Genomic DNA, 21,072 nt, shown 5'->3' with positions numbered 1-21,072 from the left:
CGCCCACCGCTTGTCCTGACTCCGATTCTGATTGGTCTGTTATCATATCAATCTTTATTGTGCACATTTTTGGCAGAGCCCCTGAAATCTTCTGCGGACCTCATTTGAGAACCATTGAGTTAAGCTATGCGCCCAGGCTGTTTAATTCTATGCTCCAGCTATGTCTCTCTACAGTCAATTCAGCTGGGCTGAAGGCTGCAAAACAACCCTGCGTTAAGAAATGACAAAAAATGCAGCAAAAATATAGTAACACTTGCTTCAATATCATGTCTATGGGTATCATAATGCTAGTTTTGTACAGTTATTTCTATCTAATGCAGTGTGATGGGAGAATTAATGTGCAAATTATGTCTTACGGTTTTTTGATAGCGACCTGCAGTAATAAAGTCTAAAGTAATGGAGAATTAAAATGTACAACTTGTTTGTGACAATAATAGTGTTGGTTTTCAGTGTTCCATATATGCTATGTTTTAAAGCTACATTTCCCCACAAGTATGTTTGTGACTATCAATAATACTCCGAAAGGAAAAAAGTAAATAAATCCTACAAAAATCCTGATTTATAGTAAATTGGTTTCATTTTTCAAATGTCTTTGTAAAAATTAAAAGGTTTGTTGAAATGTTTTAATGTGTTTTTAATGCCATGCCATACTGGGGGAGGAAGGTTGAAAGTGACTGGGTGGGGTAGGGGGTGTGGTGGGGGGAGAGATTTGTGATGTGGCTTATCTTTCTGTTTTCTATGAATAGCTTGGCCAGAAAAAAAGTACTTGGTGGATCCCAGGAAATCAGACATGGCATCTGATTTGAATTCTTTGTCATCTTGACAGCAGGCTGTTAGGAGGTGCACATCAGTGAGCGAGCTGGCTTTTGCCCTCAAGTGTTTTCTTTTCCTATGGCTAAAATTCCCATGCTCTGTGCCTCTTTAAGACTGTCTGATTAAGATAAGATCACTCTCTCTTTCTGCAGAATTGCAGTTGAGAGCTTGTATCATCTTAATCTAGGTGGTCTTTTCTTATAACTTTAATTTTGGAAATAAGCATGCTGACATTTTTGATTTTCACTCAATATAAAGGCTTTTTTGTTTTTACTAATTGTTAATGATGAATTCAAGTTCAGTGTATATTTTTGTATGAAAACATTCCTGTATTGGTTTACTATAGTTTTTAAACAGTGACCTTGTTGTAATGGATTTAGAATGTTGAGTGGGTCAAAGAATGTGTTTCTATTCTGGTTTAGCTGTAATTTTTGTGATAGGTAATCAGGAATATGAGTGTTGATGCATAGAATACTTTCCAACAACCTTTCCCCTCCTCACCACCACCCCCCCCCCCCCCCACACCCCCCAAAAAAAACCTTAGGGCACCTGGTGTCAGCATTGAGCATTTCCATTCCACTTGGGTAGCAGAGGTGAGGTACACAATAAAGCAGTCTATATTCAACATTAACAATAGGGGTGAAGATCCTTTTGGTAAAATGAAGGAGAATGCCAGTTTTTGTCTGTAAGTTAACAATCTATTGACCGAATTCAATATTCAGAAATCCACGTTTCAGACCCATGTATTCCCACTATCATTAGTGGATCATTAATTAAGGCGAAAATTGGTAATTTTCCTATTTGAAGAATTTTTCACCCAACTTTGGACGACCATTACATTTTTCCCCTTCACGTTCTTTTCTCCCCCCCCCAACACAATCCCCGGCACTACAGCAATGCGGAGTATTCCACTTCCCATATCACCTATTCTCGTGGCTTTGCTTCGTGAAACTACTGATGTATTGCTGTAACTTATAAATAGCTATTGTACAATGTGATGCTCTAGTATTAAAATGCTGCTTTAATGGATCAAAAATATGGGTCTGCAAATGTGCCTTCTGAGCAGAAAAACCTGTCGAAGTTTGCACTGCTGTGTGTTTACTTTTGTGCAATAAATCTAATGCCCCATGCATATGTGGCATTCTGGCAATGATCAACAGATTTAATGAAATAGTATACAAAAGAAAAATGCTGCCTAGTTTCTCTGACACCAAAACTTCGTGCCATAATTAGATCTTTTTATGTTACACAGTTGGATTCTGGCAGAGTAAAATATTTAATAACTAGTAAATCTTAATTTACAAAATACCATGCAAGCTAATTTGATGTATTTCATGTTGTTCCAGGCCACAAATCACAGAGGGAAGAATTGGATTCTATCCTCTTTATTTTTGAGGTAAGGATGCTAGAAATTGGTGAATGTTCATGTTCCATTTAAACTAAGGTTCAATTATTCAGACATCTTGAGGCAAGTGACGTTTGTGTTTGCTGTGCATACCATAATGCCATAGGTATTTTTGTAACATTTAACAGTGTTACATAATGGTTAATGATTGCCTGCTCTACCATTTTCATATTTTGATATTGCACTAAAATTGTAACTTTTTATTTCTTATTTTCCATACTTGTTTATCTCTTAAAATGGCGTTACCAATATTCATGTGTCTAACTTCATTTGTTGCTTTCGCGGGAAAGATTTAATGCTTCTTTTCTACGAGTTGATTTCTCATGGTATTGTGCTCAGAGATGAGAAACCAAATGCACTTTTCAGGTCAAGAGGGGTTAAAGGGTGGGGAATGATTGGACATAGGGTAATGGAGGCCAAAGAGGTCATAGATTTAGCAGGGTAGGGTGAGAGGAAAATTAATCCTGTTAAAGGCCATTAGAGAAGTTAGAAGGTTACCAGGGAAGGGGGAAACAGCAAGGGTCTACGAAGATACATAAACAGTTAGAGATTGGAGCCAAGGGGAAAGTTAGTGCATGTTTGAGACTGGGGGATTGGAGTTAGGTTAGAATCTAGCGGAAGGGTAGGGATGACAGGTAGCTCATAGTGAGAGTTAGAAGCTGGGGGAGAGACGAGGCGAGAATCAAAAGCTACTGTGGAGTGGGAATAGAGCCTAAAGAAACTAGCTGCACTGTTTCGATCAGTGGCACCTGAATGGTAAGCTTCACTTTTGTCAACAGGTGAAGTTATATTGTCCATATTCACCATATTGTCAACAGGTGAAGGCTCACTATTTTTGACTGCAGTCATTATTCTACACATGGGTCTGTTTGCTCGGTCAGATCCTGGGAGACTGGACTACCCTGGAATTACTTGAGGTGTTGTTGGGGACTGTGACATAACATTATATTGTGTCCCATTTTAATCATCTCGTCGCATAACTTTATGTTCACAACGCCACCTACAGACACTGTGCCTTTTGAGATACTGAAACTACTCAGTGTTTTAGTATATAATATACATAGATGCACCTGATCAACAAGTATTCAAAATCTTGTGCATCAGTTTACTTCTAATCAGCTATACCGCTGACTTGAACAAGTTATCACTGATCTAGGAAGATGCTTTCATCTAGAATAAAAAGAAGCAAAATATGCTACTTTTAGAAGACAGCTTCTGCTTTAATAAACTGCTTAATCACAGAAATAACAACAGAAAATGCTGGAAATACTCAGCAGGCCAGGCAGCATCCGTGGAGAGAGAAACAGAGTTAACGTTTCAGGTCTGGGACCCTTCATCAGAACGGGAAAAAGCTGGAGATGTAACAGATATTAAGCAGGTGCAGAGACAGCGGGGGGGGAGGGGGGGCGGTGTTAAGAGGGGAGGAAGAAATAGAAAGAACATCCTGTACTTTTGTAAGTGGCAGGAAAGATAAAATGTTGCAAATGGGAATGGCAAAAATCATACTGCATGAAAAATGGGGGCAGGGATAATTATCTGAAATTGTTGAACTCGATGTTGAGTCCGGCAGGCTGCAAAGTGCCCAATCGAAAGATGAGGTGCTGTTCCTCGAGCTTAGGTTGAGCTTCATTGGAACAATGCAATAGCCCGAGGACAGAGAGATCAGAGTGGGAGTGAAGCGGTGAATTAAAGTGACAGGCGACCGGAAGCTCAGGGTCACCCGTACGGACTGAACGGAGGTGTTCCGCAAAGCGGTCGCCCAATCTGCGTTTGGTCTCCCAATGTTGAGGAGACCGCATCGTGAGCAGCGAATACAGTATATTAAATTGCAAGAAGTACAAGTAAATCGCTGTTTCACCTGGAAGGGGTGTTTGGGGCCCAGGACAGTGGGAAGGGAGGAGGTAAAAGGGCATGTGTTGCATCTCCTGCGCTTGCACGGGAAGGTGCCAGCTAAAGGAGCAGGGCTGTTGGGGGTGATTGAGGAGTGGACCAGGGTGTCGCGGAGGGAGCGGTCCCTTCGGAATGCTGAAAGGGGAGGTGAGGGGAAGATGTGTTTGGTGGTGGGATCACGTTGGAGGTGGCGGAAATGGCGGAGGATGATCTGTTGAATGTGGAGGCTGGTCGGGTGAAAGGTGAGGACAAGGGGAACCCTATCGTGGTTCTGGGAGGGAGGGGCAGGGGTGAGAGCAGAAGTGCGGGAAATAGAACGGACACGGTCAAGGGCCGTGTCAACCACGGTAGAGGGGAATCCTCGGTTGAGGAAAAAGGAAGACATGTCAGAAGCACTTGTATGGAAGATGGCATCGTCAGAACAGATGCGGCGGAGACGGAGAAACTGGGAGAATGGAATAGAGTCCTTACAGGAAGCGGGGTGGGAGGAAGTGTAGTCCAGGTAGCTGTGGGAGTCGGTGGGCTTGTAGTGAATGTTTGTTGAAAGCCTGCCGGACTCAACATTGAGTTCAACAATTTCAGATAATTATCCCTGCCCCCATTTTTCATGCAGTATGATTTTTGCCATTCCCATTTGCAACATTTTATCTTTCCTGCCACTTACAAAAGTACAGGATGTTCTTTCTATTTCTTCCTCCCCGCCGCCCCGCTGTCTCTGCACCTGCTTAATATCTGTTACATCTCCAGCTTTTTCCAGTTCTGATGAAGGGTCCCAGACCTGAAACGTTAACTCTGTTTCTCTCTCCACGGATGCTGCCTGGCCTGCTGAGTATTTCCAGCATTTTCTGTTATTTCAGATTTCCAGCATCCGCAGTATTTTGCAATTATGCTTAATCACAGAGATTTGTGGGCTTTGCCAAACTGTATGAAAGCATCACACTTGAACAATCAAGTAAAAGGGGAAAACTGGAAATCTGAAATAAGAACAGAAACTGCTGAAAATACACAGCAGGTCAGAAACATAGAAGATAGGAGCAGGAGTAGGCCATTCGGCCCTTCGAGCCTGCTCCGCCATTCGATGAGATCATGGCTGATCATTCAAATTCAGTACCCTGTCCCTGCCTTCTCCCCATATCCCTTGATCCCTTTAGCCTTAAGAAATATATCCAACTCTTTCTTGAATATATTTAATGAACTGGCCTCCACCGCCCTCTGTGGCAGAGAATTCCACAGGTTCACCACTCTTTGGGTGAAGAAATTCCTCCTCATTCCAGTCCTAAATGTCCTACCCCTTATCCTTAGACTATGACCCCTGGTTCTGGACTCCCCAGCCATCGGAAACATCCTTCCTGCATCTAGTCTGTCCAGGCCTGACAGAATTTTATAGGTTTTGACGAGATCCCCTCTCAATCTTCTAAACTCCAGTGAGTATAAGCCCAATCGACGCAATCTCTCCTCATACGTCATTCCTGCCATCCCAGGTATCAGCCTGGTGAATCTTCGCTGCACTCCTTCCATGGCAAGAACGTCCTTCCTCAGATAAGGCGACCAAAACTGCACACAATACTCAAGGTGCGGTCTCACCAAGGCCCTGTACAACTGCAGCAAGACATCCCCATTCCTGTACTCGAACCCTCTTGCTACGAAGGCCAACATACCATTTGCCTTCTTAACCGCCTGCTGCACCTGCATGCTTACCTTCAGCGGCTGGTGCACAAGAACACCCAGGTCTCTTTGCACTTCCCCTTCACCCAATCTATTGCCATTCAAATAATCTGCCTTCCTGTTTTTGCCTCCAAAGTGGATAACCTCACATTTATCCACATTATAGTGCATTTGCCATGTTTCTGCCCAATCACCTAACCTGTCCAAATCGTACTGGAGTTTCATGACATCCTCCTCACAGCATACCCTCCCACCCAGCTTTGTGTCATCTGCAAATTTGGAGATAATACATCCAATTCCCTCGTCCAGATCATTAATATATATTGTGAACAGCTGGGGTCCTAGGACCGATCCTTGTGGTACCCCACTAGTCACTGCCTGCCACTCGGAAAACGACCCGTTTATTCCAACTCTTTGCTTTCTGTCCGCCAACCAGTTCTCTATCCAAGTCAATACCTTGCCCCCAATCCCATGTGCCTTAATTTTGCACGCTAATCTCTTATGCAGGACCTTATCGAAAGCCTTCTGAAAGTCCAAATACACCACATCCACTGGTTCTCCCTTATCTATTTTACCAGTTACATCCTCAAAAAATTCCAGTTGATTAGTCAAGCATGATTTACCTTTTGTAAATCCATGTTGACTTTGTCCGATCCTGTCACTGCTTTCCAAGTGCTCTGCTATTACATCTTTTATAATGGACTCTAGCATTTTCCCCACTACCGATGTCAGGCTTACCGGTCTATAATTCCCCGCTTTTTCTCTGCCACCTTTTTTGAATAGTGGGGTAACATTAGCTACCCTCCAATCCATGGGTACTGTTCCAGAGTCTATCGAGTTCTGGAAGATGACCAGCAATGCATCTACTATTTCTAGGGCCACTTCCTTAAGTACCCTGGGATGTAGATTATCAGGCCCTGGGGATTTATCGGCCTTCAGTCCCATCAATTTTCCTAACACCATTTCCCTACAAATACTGATTTCTTTCAGTTCCACCCTTTCATCAGACCCTATGTTCCCCGGTATTTCTGGGAGGTTATTTGTGTCCTCCTTTGTGAAGACAGAACCAAAATATGTATTTAGTTGGTCTGCCATTTCTTTGTTCCCCATTATAAATTCCCCCGATTCTGACTGCAAGGAACCTATGCTTGACTTCACCAATCTTTTTCTCTTCACATATCTATAAAAGCTTTTACAGTCAGTTTTTATGTTCCCTGAAAGCTTACTCTCATATTCTATTTTCCCTTTCTTAATTAATCCCTTTGTCCTCCTTTGAATCCTGAACTGCTCCCAATCCTCAAGATTATTGCTTTTTCTGGCCAATTTGTATGTCCTCTCCTTGGATCTTATGCTATCCCTAATTTCCCTTGTTAGCCACGTTGAGTCACCTTTTTTGTTTTATTTTTATGCCAAACTGGGATGAACAACTTCTGTAGTTCATCCATTCGGTCTTTGAATGTTTGCCATTGCCTATCCACCGTCAACCCTTTGAGCGCCATTCCCCAATCAATCCTACCGAACTCGCTCCTCAGACCATCGTAGTTTCCTTTATTTAAATTGAGGACCCGAGTTTCTGAGTCAACTACTTCATTCTCCATCTTAATGAAGAATTCGATCATATTATGATCGCTCCGACCCAAGAGGCCTCGTACAACAAGATTGCTAATTAATCCTTTATCGTTACATAATACCCAGTCTAAGATGGCCTGATCCCTGGTTGGTTCCTTGATATATTGGTCCAGGAAACCATCCTGTAAACACTCCAGGAATTCCTCCTCCACAGTATTGTTACCAATTTGGTTAGCCCAATCTATATGGAGATTAAAGTCACCCATGATGACTGCTGTGCCCTTATTGCACGCTTCTTTAATTTCCCTTTTAATGCCATCCCCAACCTCCACCTTACTGTTTGGAGGTCTATATACCACTCCCACTAATGTTTTTTTCCCCTTAGTATTTCTCAATTCTACCCATATAGATTCCACATCATCAGAGCTAATATCCTTCATTACAATTGTATTAATCCCTTCTTTAACCAGTAATGCTACCCCACCTCCCTTTCCTTTTTGCCTATCTTTCCTGAATATCGAATACCCCTGGATGTTGAGTTCCCAGTCTTGGCCATCCTTGAGCCACGTTTCCGTAATCCCAACCAAATCGTATTCGTTTACCTCTATTTGCGCAGCCAATTCATCCACTGTATTACAAATGCTCCTCGCATTAAGACACACAGCCTTCAGGCTTGTTTTTTTAACGCTCTTAGACCTATTAGAATTATTATTTACTGTGGCCATGTTTGATTTAAACCCTTGATTTCTCTGACTGCCACTTTTCTTTTTCTCCTTCCTATCTTTTGCTTTTTTCCTTGTTTCCCTTTCCTCTGTCTCCCTGCTCAGGTTCCTAACCCCCTTCCATTTTAGTTTAAACCCTCCCCCACAGCACTAGCAAACAAACCCCCTAGGACATCGATTCCAGCCCTGCCCAGGTGCAGACCGTCCGGTTTGAACTGGTCCCACCTCCCCCAGAACCGGTTCCAATGTCCCAGGAATTTGAATCCCTCCCTCTGGCACCATTCCTCTAGCCACGTATTCATCTGAAGTATCCTTCTATTTCTACTCTGACTAGCACGTGGCACTGGTAGCAATCCTGAAATTACTACCTTTGAGGTCCTGTTTTTTAGGTTATCTCCTAACTCCCTATATTCCGCTTTTAGGACCTCATCCCGCTTTTTACCTACATCGTTGGTGCCTATATGCACCACGACAACTGGCTGTTCACCCTCCCCTTCCAAGATGTTCTGCAGCCGCTCGGAGACATCCTTGACCCTTGCACCAGGGAGGCAACACACCATCCTGGAGCCTCGTTTGCGGCCGCAGAAACGCCTATCTATTCCCCTTACAATTGAATCCCCTATTACTATAGCTCTACCACTCTTTTTCCTCCCATTCTGTGCAGCAGAGCCACCCCTGGTGCCAGGAAGTTGGCTGCTGCTGCCTTCCTCTGATAAGCCATCCCCCCAACAGTACTCAAAGTGGTGTATCTGTTGGAGAGGGGGATGGCCACAGGGGACCCCTGCACTACCAGCCTGCGCCTTGTACTCTGCCTGTTGGTCACCCGTTCCCTTTCTTCCTGTCCAACCTCTACCTGTGGTGTGTCCAACTCCCTAAACGTGCTATTCACGATGTCCCGAGCATCGTGAACGCTCCAGTATGCAATCAGTCTTTTCTCTTTACAGATGCTAACGTTTTGGGTACATACCCTTCATGTAACATTTGGGGAAAAAAAGATTTTCATGGGAGGTCCAGTGAAGCAAAAAATCTTCAATTGATAGTTTTAGCATAGCTTATTCTAATACCCTTTCAACATTTTACATATACATCAAGGCCACTTTAACTTGGAGTGTACACAATTGAAATTATAACCAAATTTTGCAGGTCTTGTCTTTTGCAGTAGCGTATATAGACCCAAAATATCAAAACCTGTCTTCTTTTTATAATTGCTGACTGACATGTTCTGTCTTTCCACCATTTTCTATTTTTATTGCAGAATTACTTATCGTAATGCCCTGATCAAGTTAATGGTGTATTTGTAATGAGGGGGAAGATTAATGTTTTATTTTGTTTAACAAGTAGCAAATCAAGTAACCCAAAACAGCACTGTATAATATAAATTAATTGAAGGGAAAAGCATAACCAAAGCAGGAAAACACAATGGAAAAGATAAAGGGTGTACAAGAGACAAAAGAAAAGCAAATGCATTCTTTTTCTTGAAAAATATTCATAACAATTTCACTTCCAATTTACAGTGATGGATACCTAATATATCAGAAGCCTGTTGCACTTGCTTGATTTGACAGAACATAATATTTGACTTATTTAGTCACTTTAAAATCAGTGGTCATGATAATATATTGTAACACTCCTTTTGTTACTAACAGTATGGCCAGGAATTTGCGGTCCTGATGACTCTGTGAACTGGCTACGTTCACCGTCATTTCGCCTTTGAAACTGACCGCATCTTTAGGATTTAGCGCACGCGCAGCCTAATGCGGAAATCCTGAAGTTGCGGTCTGTCATTCACTGCTTCTCCACAGGCTGGTCTGTGCCTGACGCACCCCTTTCTACGCCCCCCCCCGCCCCCACAACAGAGCCGGCAATCAGTGTAATCTCTCAAATCATGGAAACTGACGAAAACTTCGGCTCTTCCACGGTAACTATGCTGTTAAATACTCCATTAGATCCTTTTTGATTAGGTGTAACTGGAGTTTTAACAGCATACTATCTGCTAAACAAAGGTTTTGGCCCTGAAAAACGAATTTTAATTTTGCAGAGTGTCAAATTTATCCATTTTAATAAAAATTAAAATTTTTAAGAAACTTGGGGAAATTTTTTTTTTTCCAAGTTTTTTTTCAGATTTGCCTTATTCCCCATGTGAGAGCCCCAATCTTTATTTTGTTCTCGCTAACATTTTTAAAAAGTTAGAATTTCAAGAGCTTACCCACTTCCTGGTTCGCTATCTGAGAATTCTGCGTTTTAATTGACGGCTTAGACAGCCTGTTGACATTTCAGCAGCTCTTCGCTTGAAATCCCCATTAACTTCCGTTGATTTCAATTACACGTCGGAAAACCGGAAATTCTCGCCACAGAGATGGCGAGAGCTTTGTGCGAAGCTTACTTTTGGAGCAGCAACAATCACCTTTGCTTCGCTGCTGACTGCAAATTCCAGGCCTATATCTTCCAAATTGCTGTGAGCAACACCTTGGGAGATCAGCTAATGTAATTTTAAGTTCTTTTTCACTTAATTATATCCTACTTTTGTCTTGTTTGTACATTTTGCTCCAAGTTTAAATAGTAAAATTCAACAAATCTTAACTGTGGTGAAAATTGAAGGGTTAAGAATTCAGTGTTCTAGGAAGGTGTTTTTTTTTTGCAAGTGTACTTTTTTTTTAAAAGCTTGATACATAACTATAGACATTTAGCGGAATTCCATTTCTTGAAAGTGATTAAAATTTCATTTTCCATTATGTACTAACAATTTTATTTTCACAACTTGCAAATAAAACTTTAAATTGCAGTTCCAACACAGTTTAGGGACTCTTTCTGCTAGTTAGTCTCGTAAGTACAATATTGTGCATGTAACTTTCATTGTACGTCACATAAATACACAATGTTCTATGTTTAATGCATCCTAAAATACTAAGTTTCCTTTTTAATTGAGTTAATTAAATTTTTTTGTAAAAAAAAAATTGTTGAGTAGAGGGTTAAAGTATCTTATGGTAAAGAAAACAACTCCATGATTGACCTAGAAATGAACCCATAGTTATTCAGCCAGTGTTGCAACGCCCATGGTAGAATCATTTGAAGTCTGATAAGTGAATGCATAATACTCTTGAGAATTGAGCTTTGCTGGAGGCTTGGGTGTAGCCCTTTGAAAACTGTGGTATGATTTTTGCACCAAGATTAAAACTCTTTCTGAATAATCTATTCCCTACTTGTTTATGCTCAACTAAAATGTAGACTTTTGAAAACTAAAACCATTCATTTATGTGGAGGGTGGTTCTGTTAAGCCTGTGTTACATTAGTTACAGTGTGAATTTTATACTTGAGTTATGTGGCATTGATTTACGCCATTGCGAGTTTGAATCCATTCATTCAAATTGGGGATGTCCAAACTATGTCCCATGGACCCAGTGTAACCCCCAAACTGTGGCAATCTGGTTCTTGAAGCTTCGGCAGCTCAGTTCTGTTTTTTGGTTATGGATTTTTCACTAGTTTGTAATGTTTAAATTTAGTGCCCATGAAGATTGGGAAAGAGTTGTTCTTGGCACTGTTACCTTATTGGTGAATTAAATCCTAAATTAGAGCACCAAGATCTGATGGTATCAGCAACTTGAACTGTGCAAATTTATGGGAACATGGATATATATAATGTCCCTGAGTTACACAAAGGCAAAGTTTGAACATCCTGATTTAAATGGTCCAGTTTGTCTGATTATTCAGTTTCATGACTTAAGTTAAGACTTTATTTGCCAGCAGTCATGGTGTGGATGGATGTGCCACTACTAAATTGTTTAATCTGCCATAGCATATATAAATGCAAGCTTTTCTTTTTCTTTTTTTAGCTTGCCTTATTGATGCAAATGCTGTCTAAAATACTTTAAGAAATTTGGTTCTCGTATCATGATGACGTTTTGTGTGTTACCTGGATAAATAGAGATTGTGGAAAATCAGTTATATATTGAAGAGGAATGTAATGTATGACACTATGCAGTATAATCTAATAGTTGAACACTACAAATCTATGTTTAATGCATCCTAAAATGTTTGTCCTGGAATGGAAATTGGATATATGGAAAGTCATGCAAGCTATTTGTGTAAAGAAAGAGAGAACTTTTGTTTATATAGCACCTTTCACGACCTCAGGACGCCTCAAAGCGCTTCGCAGCCACTGAAGCACTTTTGAAGTGTAGTCACTGTTGTAATGTAGAAAACGCAGCAGCCAATTTGTGCACAGCAAGCTCCCACAAACAGCAATGTGATGATGACCAGATAATCTGTTTTAGTGATATTGGTTGAGGGATAAGTATTGGCTAGGACACTGGGGAGAACTCCCTAGCTCTGCTTCAAAATAGTGCCATTCGAAATATGCCCACCTGAGAGAACAGATGGTATTACGTCCGTGAGTGATTGAGACACGGACAGCAGGAGTTGAACAAAACACGTCTTTACTGATGGAAGTCAATAGTGAAACTGAAAAACAACAGAGGCTCACTAGCGCCTTTTATACAGGGGTGGTCACTGCCGGTACTGCAGTCTGAGACCAGTTATTCTCTTAAAGGTACATACACAACAATTCCTCCCCTTTTAGATGAACAGTACGTAACATTCATTTAACAACTAAATGATAACTAATTACAATCACAATTACGGTTGCTAGATACATTGGTTAAGTTTAAGCAATTATAAGTTCAGTCTTTGAGGAGGCTTCCTGATTCTGTCTGGATAACGCCTCTTTGGGGTATCAGGTTCCTCTGGCAAGGTTGAGTCGGGATCAATGTCGTTGTTTGGTTCATCTTCCAATATCACCGGTTCTGCGGTAGCTGCAATTGGTACGTCGATTTCACTGCCAGGTGTATCAGATCGTGGTGTGGAGTTGACGTTTCCCAGTGACTCTAGAATCTGGTCAGCATGGCGTCTTACAATGCTCTCTCCAACGTCCACGGTATACATGAGAGGTCCTTGCCGTGTACAAATTGTTCCTGGCTGCCATTTCTCAGTGCGGTAGTCCCGGGCCAAAACTGGTTGACCTATCTTAAAACTCCTGGTCGGCCTTTCATTCATATTCTGAAACTGCCTGTTCTCCACATCTCTTCGGACGTTTGGCTTAACCAAATCCAAGCGGCATCGTAGTCTTCGATTGAAGAACATCATGGCTGGAGTTTGGTTGGTAACCGCATGTGTCGCATTCCGGTAGGCAAACAAGAAGTTGTCCACCTTGTGTTGCAGGGGTATATCTTCATTACACATTGCCTTGATAGCTTTCTTGAATGTTTGGACAAACCTCTCGGCCAATCCATTAGTGGCTGGATGATATGGGGCAGATGTGTAATGGTTAACACCATTATTCTTTAAGAACCTCCGGAACTCTTCAGACACAAACTGTGGTCCATTGTCAGAGCAAATCTGTTCAGGCAGCCCATTCCTGGCGAATATGGTTCGTAAAACTGTGATCGTTTTTTCCGTGGTGGTTGAGGACATTTTTATTACCTCTGGCCACTTTGTGCATCCACCGCAATTAAAAACATCGAGTCCATGAAGGGACCAGCAAAATCAATGTGCACCCTTTGCCATGGAGATGAGGGCCACTCCCATGGATGCAGAGGAGCTTGTGGTGGGGCGTTTTGGACCTTCTGGCATCCTGCACAGCTCTTGGTCATCTCTTCGATTTCTCTATCGATTCTCGGCCACCACACAAACGCTCTGGCTAAGTTCTTCATTTTTACCCCACCCAGATGACCCTCATGAAGCTCATTGAGCACTCTATCCGTCAACTTAGGTGGAATTACTACTCTGGATCCACACATCAAGGTTCCTCTGCACACTGACAGCTGTTCTCTTCTCGGCGAGAATGCTGGCAGCAGTGGTTCGCCATGTGCTGGCCATCCCTTCACCGTTAAATCATAGACCCGTGATAATGTCGGGTCATTCCGTGTTTCCTTTTCTATGTTTGCATTCGTCACAGGGAGACATTCGACTATGGTCGAGTGGAATAACTCCATTGGATCCACTGCGAGGTCGTTTTCTTCCACCGTTGGCAACGGTAGGCGTGACAATCCATCAGCATTTCCATGCTGTTTAGTTCCGTTGTACTCGATGTCATATTGGTGTGCCCCTAGGAAGAGGGACCACCTCTGCAGCCGTTGTGCTGTCATTATCGGTACGCCCTTCTGAGGATTGAAAATGGAGACAAGAGGTTGATGATCAGTTAGTAGAGTAAATTTTTGACCGTGCAGGTAGTGATTGAACTTCTTCACCCCCCCACACGAGGCTCAGGGCCTCTCTGTCAATCTGGGCATAGTTACGCACGGCAGAAGTTAATGAGCGTGACGCAAAAGCTATCGGCCTCTCTAAACCATCAAGGAATTTATGTGACAGCACCGCCCCAATGCCGTAGGGAGACGCATCACACGCCAGTCTGATCGGCAGTGCTGGGTTGTAGTGAGCCAATACTTCCCTTGAAGTGATTAAGTCCTTACTCTTCTGAAAGGCCCGCTTACAATCATCGCTCCATTTCCATGCTACCCCCGTTCGTAGCAGGGCGTTCAGTGGGTGCAGAATTGTCGACAAATTCGGCAAAAACTTAGGTCGTAATTCACCAATCCGAGGAATGACCTCAGTTGCGACACATTTTCAGGCGCTGGGGCCTTAACAACCGCTTCAATTTTGTCAGGGGACTTATGTAACCCCTCTTCATCAATCACGTGGCCACAATACGATATCTGCTTCTTAAAAAAATTCGCACTTGGGGCGGTTGGCTCGCAGCCCATGTTCCCGTAGTCTAGTGAGCACCTGTTCTAGGTTGTTAAGGTGTTCACTGTCATCTTCACCTGTCACAAGGATGTCGTCCAAGTAACACTGAGTCCCCGGAATCCCTTGCAGGACTTGTTCCATCGCTCTTTGCCATATCGCCGGAGCCGATGCTACTCCGAATACCAATCGATGATACTGGTAAAGACCTTTGTGAGTGTTTATCGTGAGATACTTCCTAGAGGACTCTTCAACCTCCATCTGCAAATATGCTTGTGCTGGGTCAATTTTTGTAAAACGCTTCCCTCCAGACAGTGAGGCGAAGATGTCTTCTATTCTTGGAAGAGGATATTGCACTGTGTGAAGGACTGGGTTCACCGTCACCTTGAAATCCCCACAGATGCTAATCTTCCTTGGCTCCCCGGACTTATTGCTTAACGTTTTCTTCATGACAGGAACGATGGGTGTCGCCCACTTGCTCCAGTCTAACTTAGACAACACGCCTGCCTTCTCCAGATTCTCCGGCTCTGCCTCGACGGCTGGGCGAATTGCATATGGTACCGGTCTTGCTTTGAAAAACTTGGGAACTGCATTCTCTTCAATTTTTATCGAGGCGGTTACGCCTTTAAGCGTGCCCAGTTCTTGTTGAAATACCTCCTTGGCGTTAGCTAAGATTGTTGACAATCGTCCAGGAGTGACGTCTTCATCTTTTTTACCGCCCACCGTCATTGCATGAATGGAGTGCCAATCTAAGTTTATCTTCCTGATCCATTCCCGTCCCAATAACAGTGGTCCACCATTTGGCAGTATGTAGAGATACAATTTCCTTATTTTCTTGCTGTTGTATTCGACAGGCACCCTTATTTTTCCTCTGGGGTATACTTTTTGCCCCGTATACGTCGTCAAGACGATGGATGTCTCTCTCAAGGGTATGTGTGAAAATAGCCGCTCGTAGTCTCGTCGATTCATGACGGTTAGCGCTGATCCTGTATCCAATTCCATTTTAACTTGGGACCCTGCTATCGTGAGGGTGACCCAAATGGTTCGGTGATCCTCTTTTGCGATTACATTGTGAAGTTTGAGACAGCTTAGTCTCCTGTTCTCGGATTCACTATCGCTCATCTGGTCTTCGGAACTACTGTCCGTCATCTTTTGTACTTTCTTGTACGGTTCCTTAGTAGCCTTTTTGTTGTCGCTGGTCTTCTTCCCAGACCTGCAAACTCGTGCAATGTGTCCCATCTTCCCGCATTGCCTGCATATTTTGTCTTTGGACCAGCAGTCCTTCTGGTCATGGTTAGTTCTGCCGCAGCGATAACATTTTGCAAATCCCCGTGTCATTTTGTGGGTGCCGTATTCCTGTGGATTTTGTTGAATTTCTGCAGCTCCCCTGGCTGCTGCTTCATACGATACTGCCACGCTGAAAGCCTTATCTAGCGTCAGCTCTTTCTCTGATAGTAACTTCTTCTGTATTCCTTCACTCGGGAGTCCACAGACAAATTTGTCCCGTAGGGTATCTGCCAGTCCTTCTCCGAACTGGCAGTGCTTTGATAGCTTGCGTAGTTCCGTAAGGTACTCGGCATTGCTCTCATCTTTATGCTGAGTTCTCCTGTGGAATTTAAATCTTTCTGCTATCAACAGCGGTGCAGGGTTTTGGTGTTCCTGTAGGACAGCAACAATTTCGTTAAAACTCTTCGCCTTCGGTTTGGCTGGAGTAATCAGGCCCCGCAATAGGCCGTACGTTCTAGCGCCCATTAAGTTTAGCAATATCGATGCCTTTTTCTCCTCCGCTATTTCGTTTGCCTCGAAATATACCTCGACTCTTTCCACATACGTGGTCCAGTCCTCCATTGTATTATCAAAAGCAGTGATACAGCCAGTCTTCGGCATCTTGCAAATCTAAAATGGCGCCTCCCGCGCTTTGCCTTCTTCCCCGATTTAACAAAATGGTGCCTCCCGCGCTTTACCTTCTTCCCCGCTGATGCTAGCGCTGCTTTCCGCGGTTCCCGTTGCAACCTGCAGCTCCTCGTGGTTTCTTGCGCGTTTAATATTTCTTTTTATATTATTTTCCCGTCGTGGAACAACCCTGTGGGACTCTTGCCTCCCTATTTGCGGGTCTATACGCAGCCCGGCTTCGTAGCACCGGCCGCGCCCTGTGTGCTCCACCCTCTCTCTCTCTTCCCGACAACGCTGCTCGGCCCCGTTGCAAACCACCCGCTCGAGTTCACGACCGCCGCAGCCCAGGAAGGATCAGTGCACTATCTGCCACCAGCCCGATTAGCTGAAGCACCGTCGACAGGAACCAGGCCCCGCTTCCGACAGCTTCTCCGGCAATCTTCAACTCCGCAACACAGGGCGGATGCCCACGGTCGACGCCCGTTTCTACTGCCTCTTACTTTCTTTTCTTTCTGGCCTCGACCTCTGCTCACTTCGCTGTAGGAATGGATCCCAGGAGGTGGTGCAGACTGTAGGTAGGTTCGTATCTGCTCGTCGCCAGTATTACGTCCGTGAATGATTGAGACACGGACAGCAGGAGTTGAACAAAGCACGTCTTTACTGATGGAAGTCAATAGTGAAACTGAAAACAACAGAGGCTCACTAGCGCCTTTTATACAGGGGTGGTCACTGCCGGTACTGCAGTCTGAGACCAGTTATTCTCTTAAAGGTACATACACAACAGATGGGGCCACATTTTAATGTCTCATCCGAAAGATAGCACCTCCAACAGCACAGCACTCCCATAGTACTGCACTGAAGTGTTAGCCTAGATTTTGTACTCGCGTCTCTGGAGTGGGACTTGAAACACACCCTTCTGACTCGGGTGAGAGTGTTACCAACTGAGCCACAGCTAACATCATTGGTATACATCACTAGTTTTTTTTCATTTGCATCTGTGACCTATCCTCATTTCTATATATAAACGATGTAATCTATGCACATGTAGTGACGTTGTGACCCAAATTTAATCTTTTTAATTTCATTGGATATTTCTTGTCTTGAATGAAATTGCATAACACTTGAGACTAGGGCCTTTTTAAAAATAAAAAAAAAGTGCTTCATCTTTGTCATTGTGAGCAATATTAAAGCTGATGTATTCAGTGTCCTCGTGAAATATTTCTGTGAGGGCTATAGGATGGGTCTGATGCAGAGTGAAGCCTTGTCCCACAAAGATGTGCTTTAAACCTAACTTCAGAAACATGCACTTACTACTATAACATTTCCATTTCCCACACTAGTGATTTTTGTGGGTTCTCTCAGTGACATCGCTATTCAGTACCAAATTATGGCTAGTTTAGGCTCTTGACCATTGGGCACATAGTTGAGGCTGCTGGAAGATTTTTCCCGAGTCCCATACAGCTACCTACAAGGGAGCCTCTGCACAACCTGGACTAGATTTTAATCGCGATACCAGAGTTTAAAATACAGTGGGGCATGAATTTGCAGTTGGAGGCTTCCCGCGGGCGAATGTCTCCGAACCGCGAGAAAAATACGAACCTACCTGATGGTCCTGTAGACTCGCACTCCTGGGCCTCTACACGTACCCATGTGTAAAGGCCCACCAATCCCAGGGGTGCAGGCGATTCACAAGTGCCCCATGGATCATGTGGGCCAGGCCAACCAATCAAAAAGAGGATCCCCATTATGCTTATGGAGATTCCATTTACATATAGAAACCCCATAAGCATGAATAGGAATCCCCTAAAAAACACAATTACACAACAGTTAAATAAAAATAAATCATTACATGTTCAAAATTAATTAAAATACAATTAAATTAAACATTTAAAACAAAAATGTAAATGTTTTGAAAAATAAATGTAAACGTTTTAATGCGGCTAAAAATAACATAACTAATTTAAAAGTTTTTTTTACGAACAGGAGTAGGCCATATGGCCCCTCGAGCCTGCTCCGCCATTCAATAAGATCATGGCTGATCGTCGACTTCAACTCCACTTTCACGCCCGATCTCCATATCCCTTGATTCCCCTAAAGTCAAAAATCTATCCATCTCAGCCTTGAATATACTCAAAGACTCAGCATTCACAGCCCTCTGGGGCAGAGAATTCCAAAGATTCACAACCCCCCGAGTGAAGAAATTCCTCCTCATCTCGGTCTTAAATGGTCTAACCCTTATCCTGAGGCTATGCCCCCTAGTTCTAGACACTCCATCCAGGAGAAACAACCTCTCAGTATCGACCCTGTCAATCTCCTTCAGAATCTTGTATGTTTCAATGAGATCACCTCTCATTCTTCTAAACTCCAAAGAGTATAGGCCCATTCTGCACAATCTCTCATCATAGGACAGCCCTCTCATCCCAGGAATCAATCTAGTGAACCTTTGTTGCACTGCCTCCAAGGCAAGTATATCCTTCCTTAGATAAGGAGACCAAAACTGCACAGTACTCCAGGTGTGGTCTCACCAAGGTCCCTGTACAATTGTAGCAAGACTTCCTTACTCTTATACTCCAACCCCCCTTGCAATAAAGGTCAACATGCCATTTGCCTTCCTTATTGCTTGCTGTACCTGCATGCAAGCTTTCTGTGTTTCTTGCACGAGGACACCCAAATCTCTCTCAACACCAACATTTGAAAGTTTCTTGCCATTTAAAAAATATTTTGTTTTTCTATTCCTACCAAAGTGAATAACCTCACATTTCCTTACATTATACTCCATCTTCCACCTTACTGCCCACTCACAGTCTATCTATATTCCTTTGCAGACTCTTTTGTTCTCCTCACAGCTTACTGTCCCACCTAGCTTTGTACCATCAGCAAACTTGAATACATTATACTTGGTCCCTTCATCTAGGTCATTAATATAGATTGTAAGTAGCTGAGGCTCCAACTCTGATCTCTGTGGCACCCCACTAGTTACAGCCTGCCAACCTGAAAAAATCCTTTTATTCCTACTCACTGTTTTCTGTCCTTTAACCAATCCTCTATCCATGCTACTAAATTACCCCCAACCCCATGAGCCCTAATCTTGCATAATAACCTTTTATGTGGCACCTTATCGAATGCCTTTTGGAAATCCAAATATACTACATCCACTGGTTCCCCTTTATCTACCCTGCTAGTTAGGTTTTATGTTTAAATAATTAATTAAAAACTATTTAAATATTTATTTAAACTCTTACGCTGGTAAAAGAAGGCCCGACGCCTGCTTTTACCAGGTGTAAGAGTTTCACTGACATTCGCTGGGCATTTCCTGGGGATGCAGTGGATCTGTCAAGCTGAAACTTTACAGATCGCAAGTTTGGATTTTCGTGCGGTCAAAAGCCCCGGAAAATCTAGGCCAGTGTTCTTAAACTCCTTAGCGGATAAGATTTCCATTGTTATGCAATTAAAGCAAAATTGTAAACGTGTGTGCAAAAAGCACATTTACAGTTTACTTATATAAATAGCGAATAGCCACAATCTTCCCCCAAGAGTATCCGGTTTTGATTTATTTGCTTCTTGCAACTGCAGTTCAGTGCTAAATTTGAACTAAACTTTTTTATATAAAAAAACTTCCACATCTCCCCTGCAATTTTCTTAGTAAAACTGCTTTTTTTGCAGAAACTTGCTAGTTAAGTTTTAATGGAACATTTTCTTTGTATTTTTCTGTTATCCATGCTTTCTTTCAAGGCAAACCTTGATTGAAATTTCCTTGTTTTGCAGAAAATTCTGCAACACCTTCCAGAAAGAATTCAGAGCAGATGGCAGTTCCACAGCATAGGTAACTTTACAGTTCCTTAGTAAAATGTTGATTATACCAATAAATATTTGTTTAAAAAAGTAAATATATGTTTTAATTAATGGTCTTTTGCAGCTGTCTTGTGCATGCAATAGCCTAAACAATGACTAGTGAAAACATAAATTACATCTCTTCAGTTAGTCATGGTAAATATTTCCATCCAAGGTTTTCTAGCTATAGTGTAGTGCTCTGACTAGTGACATCAGATCGATAAAATTGTTTAGCTGTATGCTGTTACGTAAGTCTTTATGGCTAATAATTTACTGAGGAAAATCATGGTGTAAAACTGTTCATTTTTATTTATTGTATTTAAAGATTGTATATTCTAAACATCTCTGGATCAAGCCTTCAACACAAGTTATTTCAGCAATGTTGTGAAAAAGAAAGTAGGGCATTTGAAAAAATATATTTAAATGAATGTTCATGCCTACATGCATATATATATTTTAAAAACAGTAACTTAATAGTGCAACAATTTATATAAAAGGTGGTCTCTCCTTTTCCTTTTGGCAATAAAATGATGCCATAGGGTACAAAGG

The 21,072-nt window shown here is 42.6% G+C and overlaps 1 protein-coding gene across 1 annotated transcript in view; it reads left to right on the top strand.

Moving 5' to 3' along the window:
- ralgapa1 (Ral GTPase activating protein catalytic subunit alpha 1) overlaps positions 1 to 21,072 on the top strand; it is a 251,419-nt gene that overhangs the window by 49,401 nt on the left and 180,946 nt on the right. The window contains exons 3-4 of the mRNA XM_086002312.1: positions 2,160 to 2,209; positions 20,458 to 20,515. Coding sequence (XP_085858438.1) covers positions 2,160 to 2,209; positions 20,458 to 20,515 — 108 coding nt within the window. The remainder of the gene's footprint in view (positions 1 to 2,159; positions 2,210 to 20,457; positions 20,516 to 21,072) is intronic.

This window comes from Somniosus microcephalus, chromosome 12 (genome assembly GCF_052327205.1).
Source record: "Somniosus microcephalus isolate GS21.2 chromosome 12, FLI_Smic_1.0, whole genome shotgun sequence".
Lineage (NCBI taxonomy): Eukaryota > Metazoa > Chordata > Chondrichthyes > Squaliformes > Somniosidae > Somniosus > Somniosus microcephalus.
This window is presented reverse-complemented; position numbering and strand designations above follow the sequence as displayed.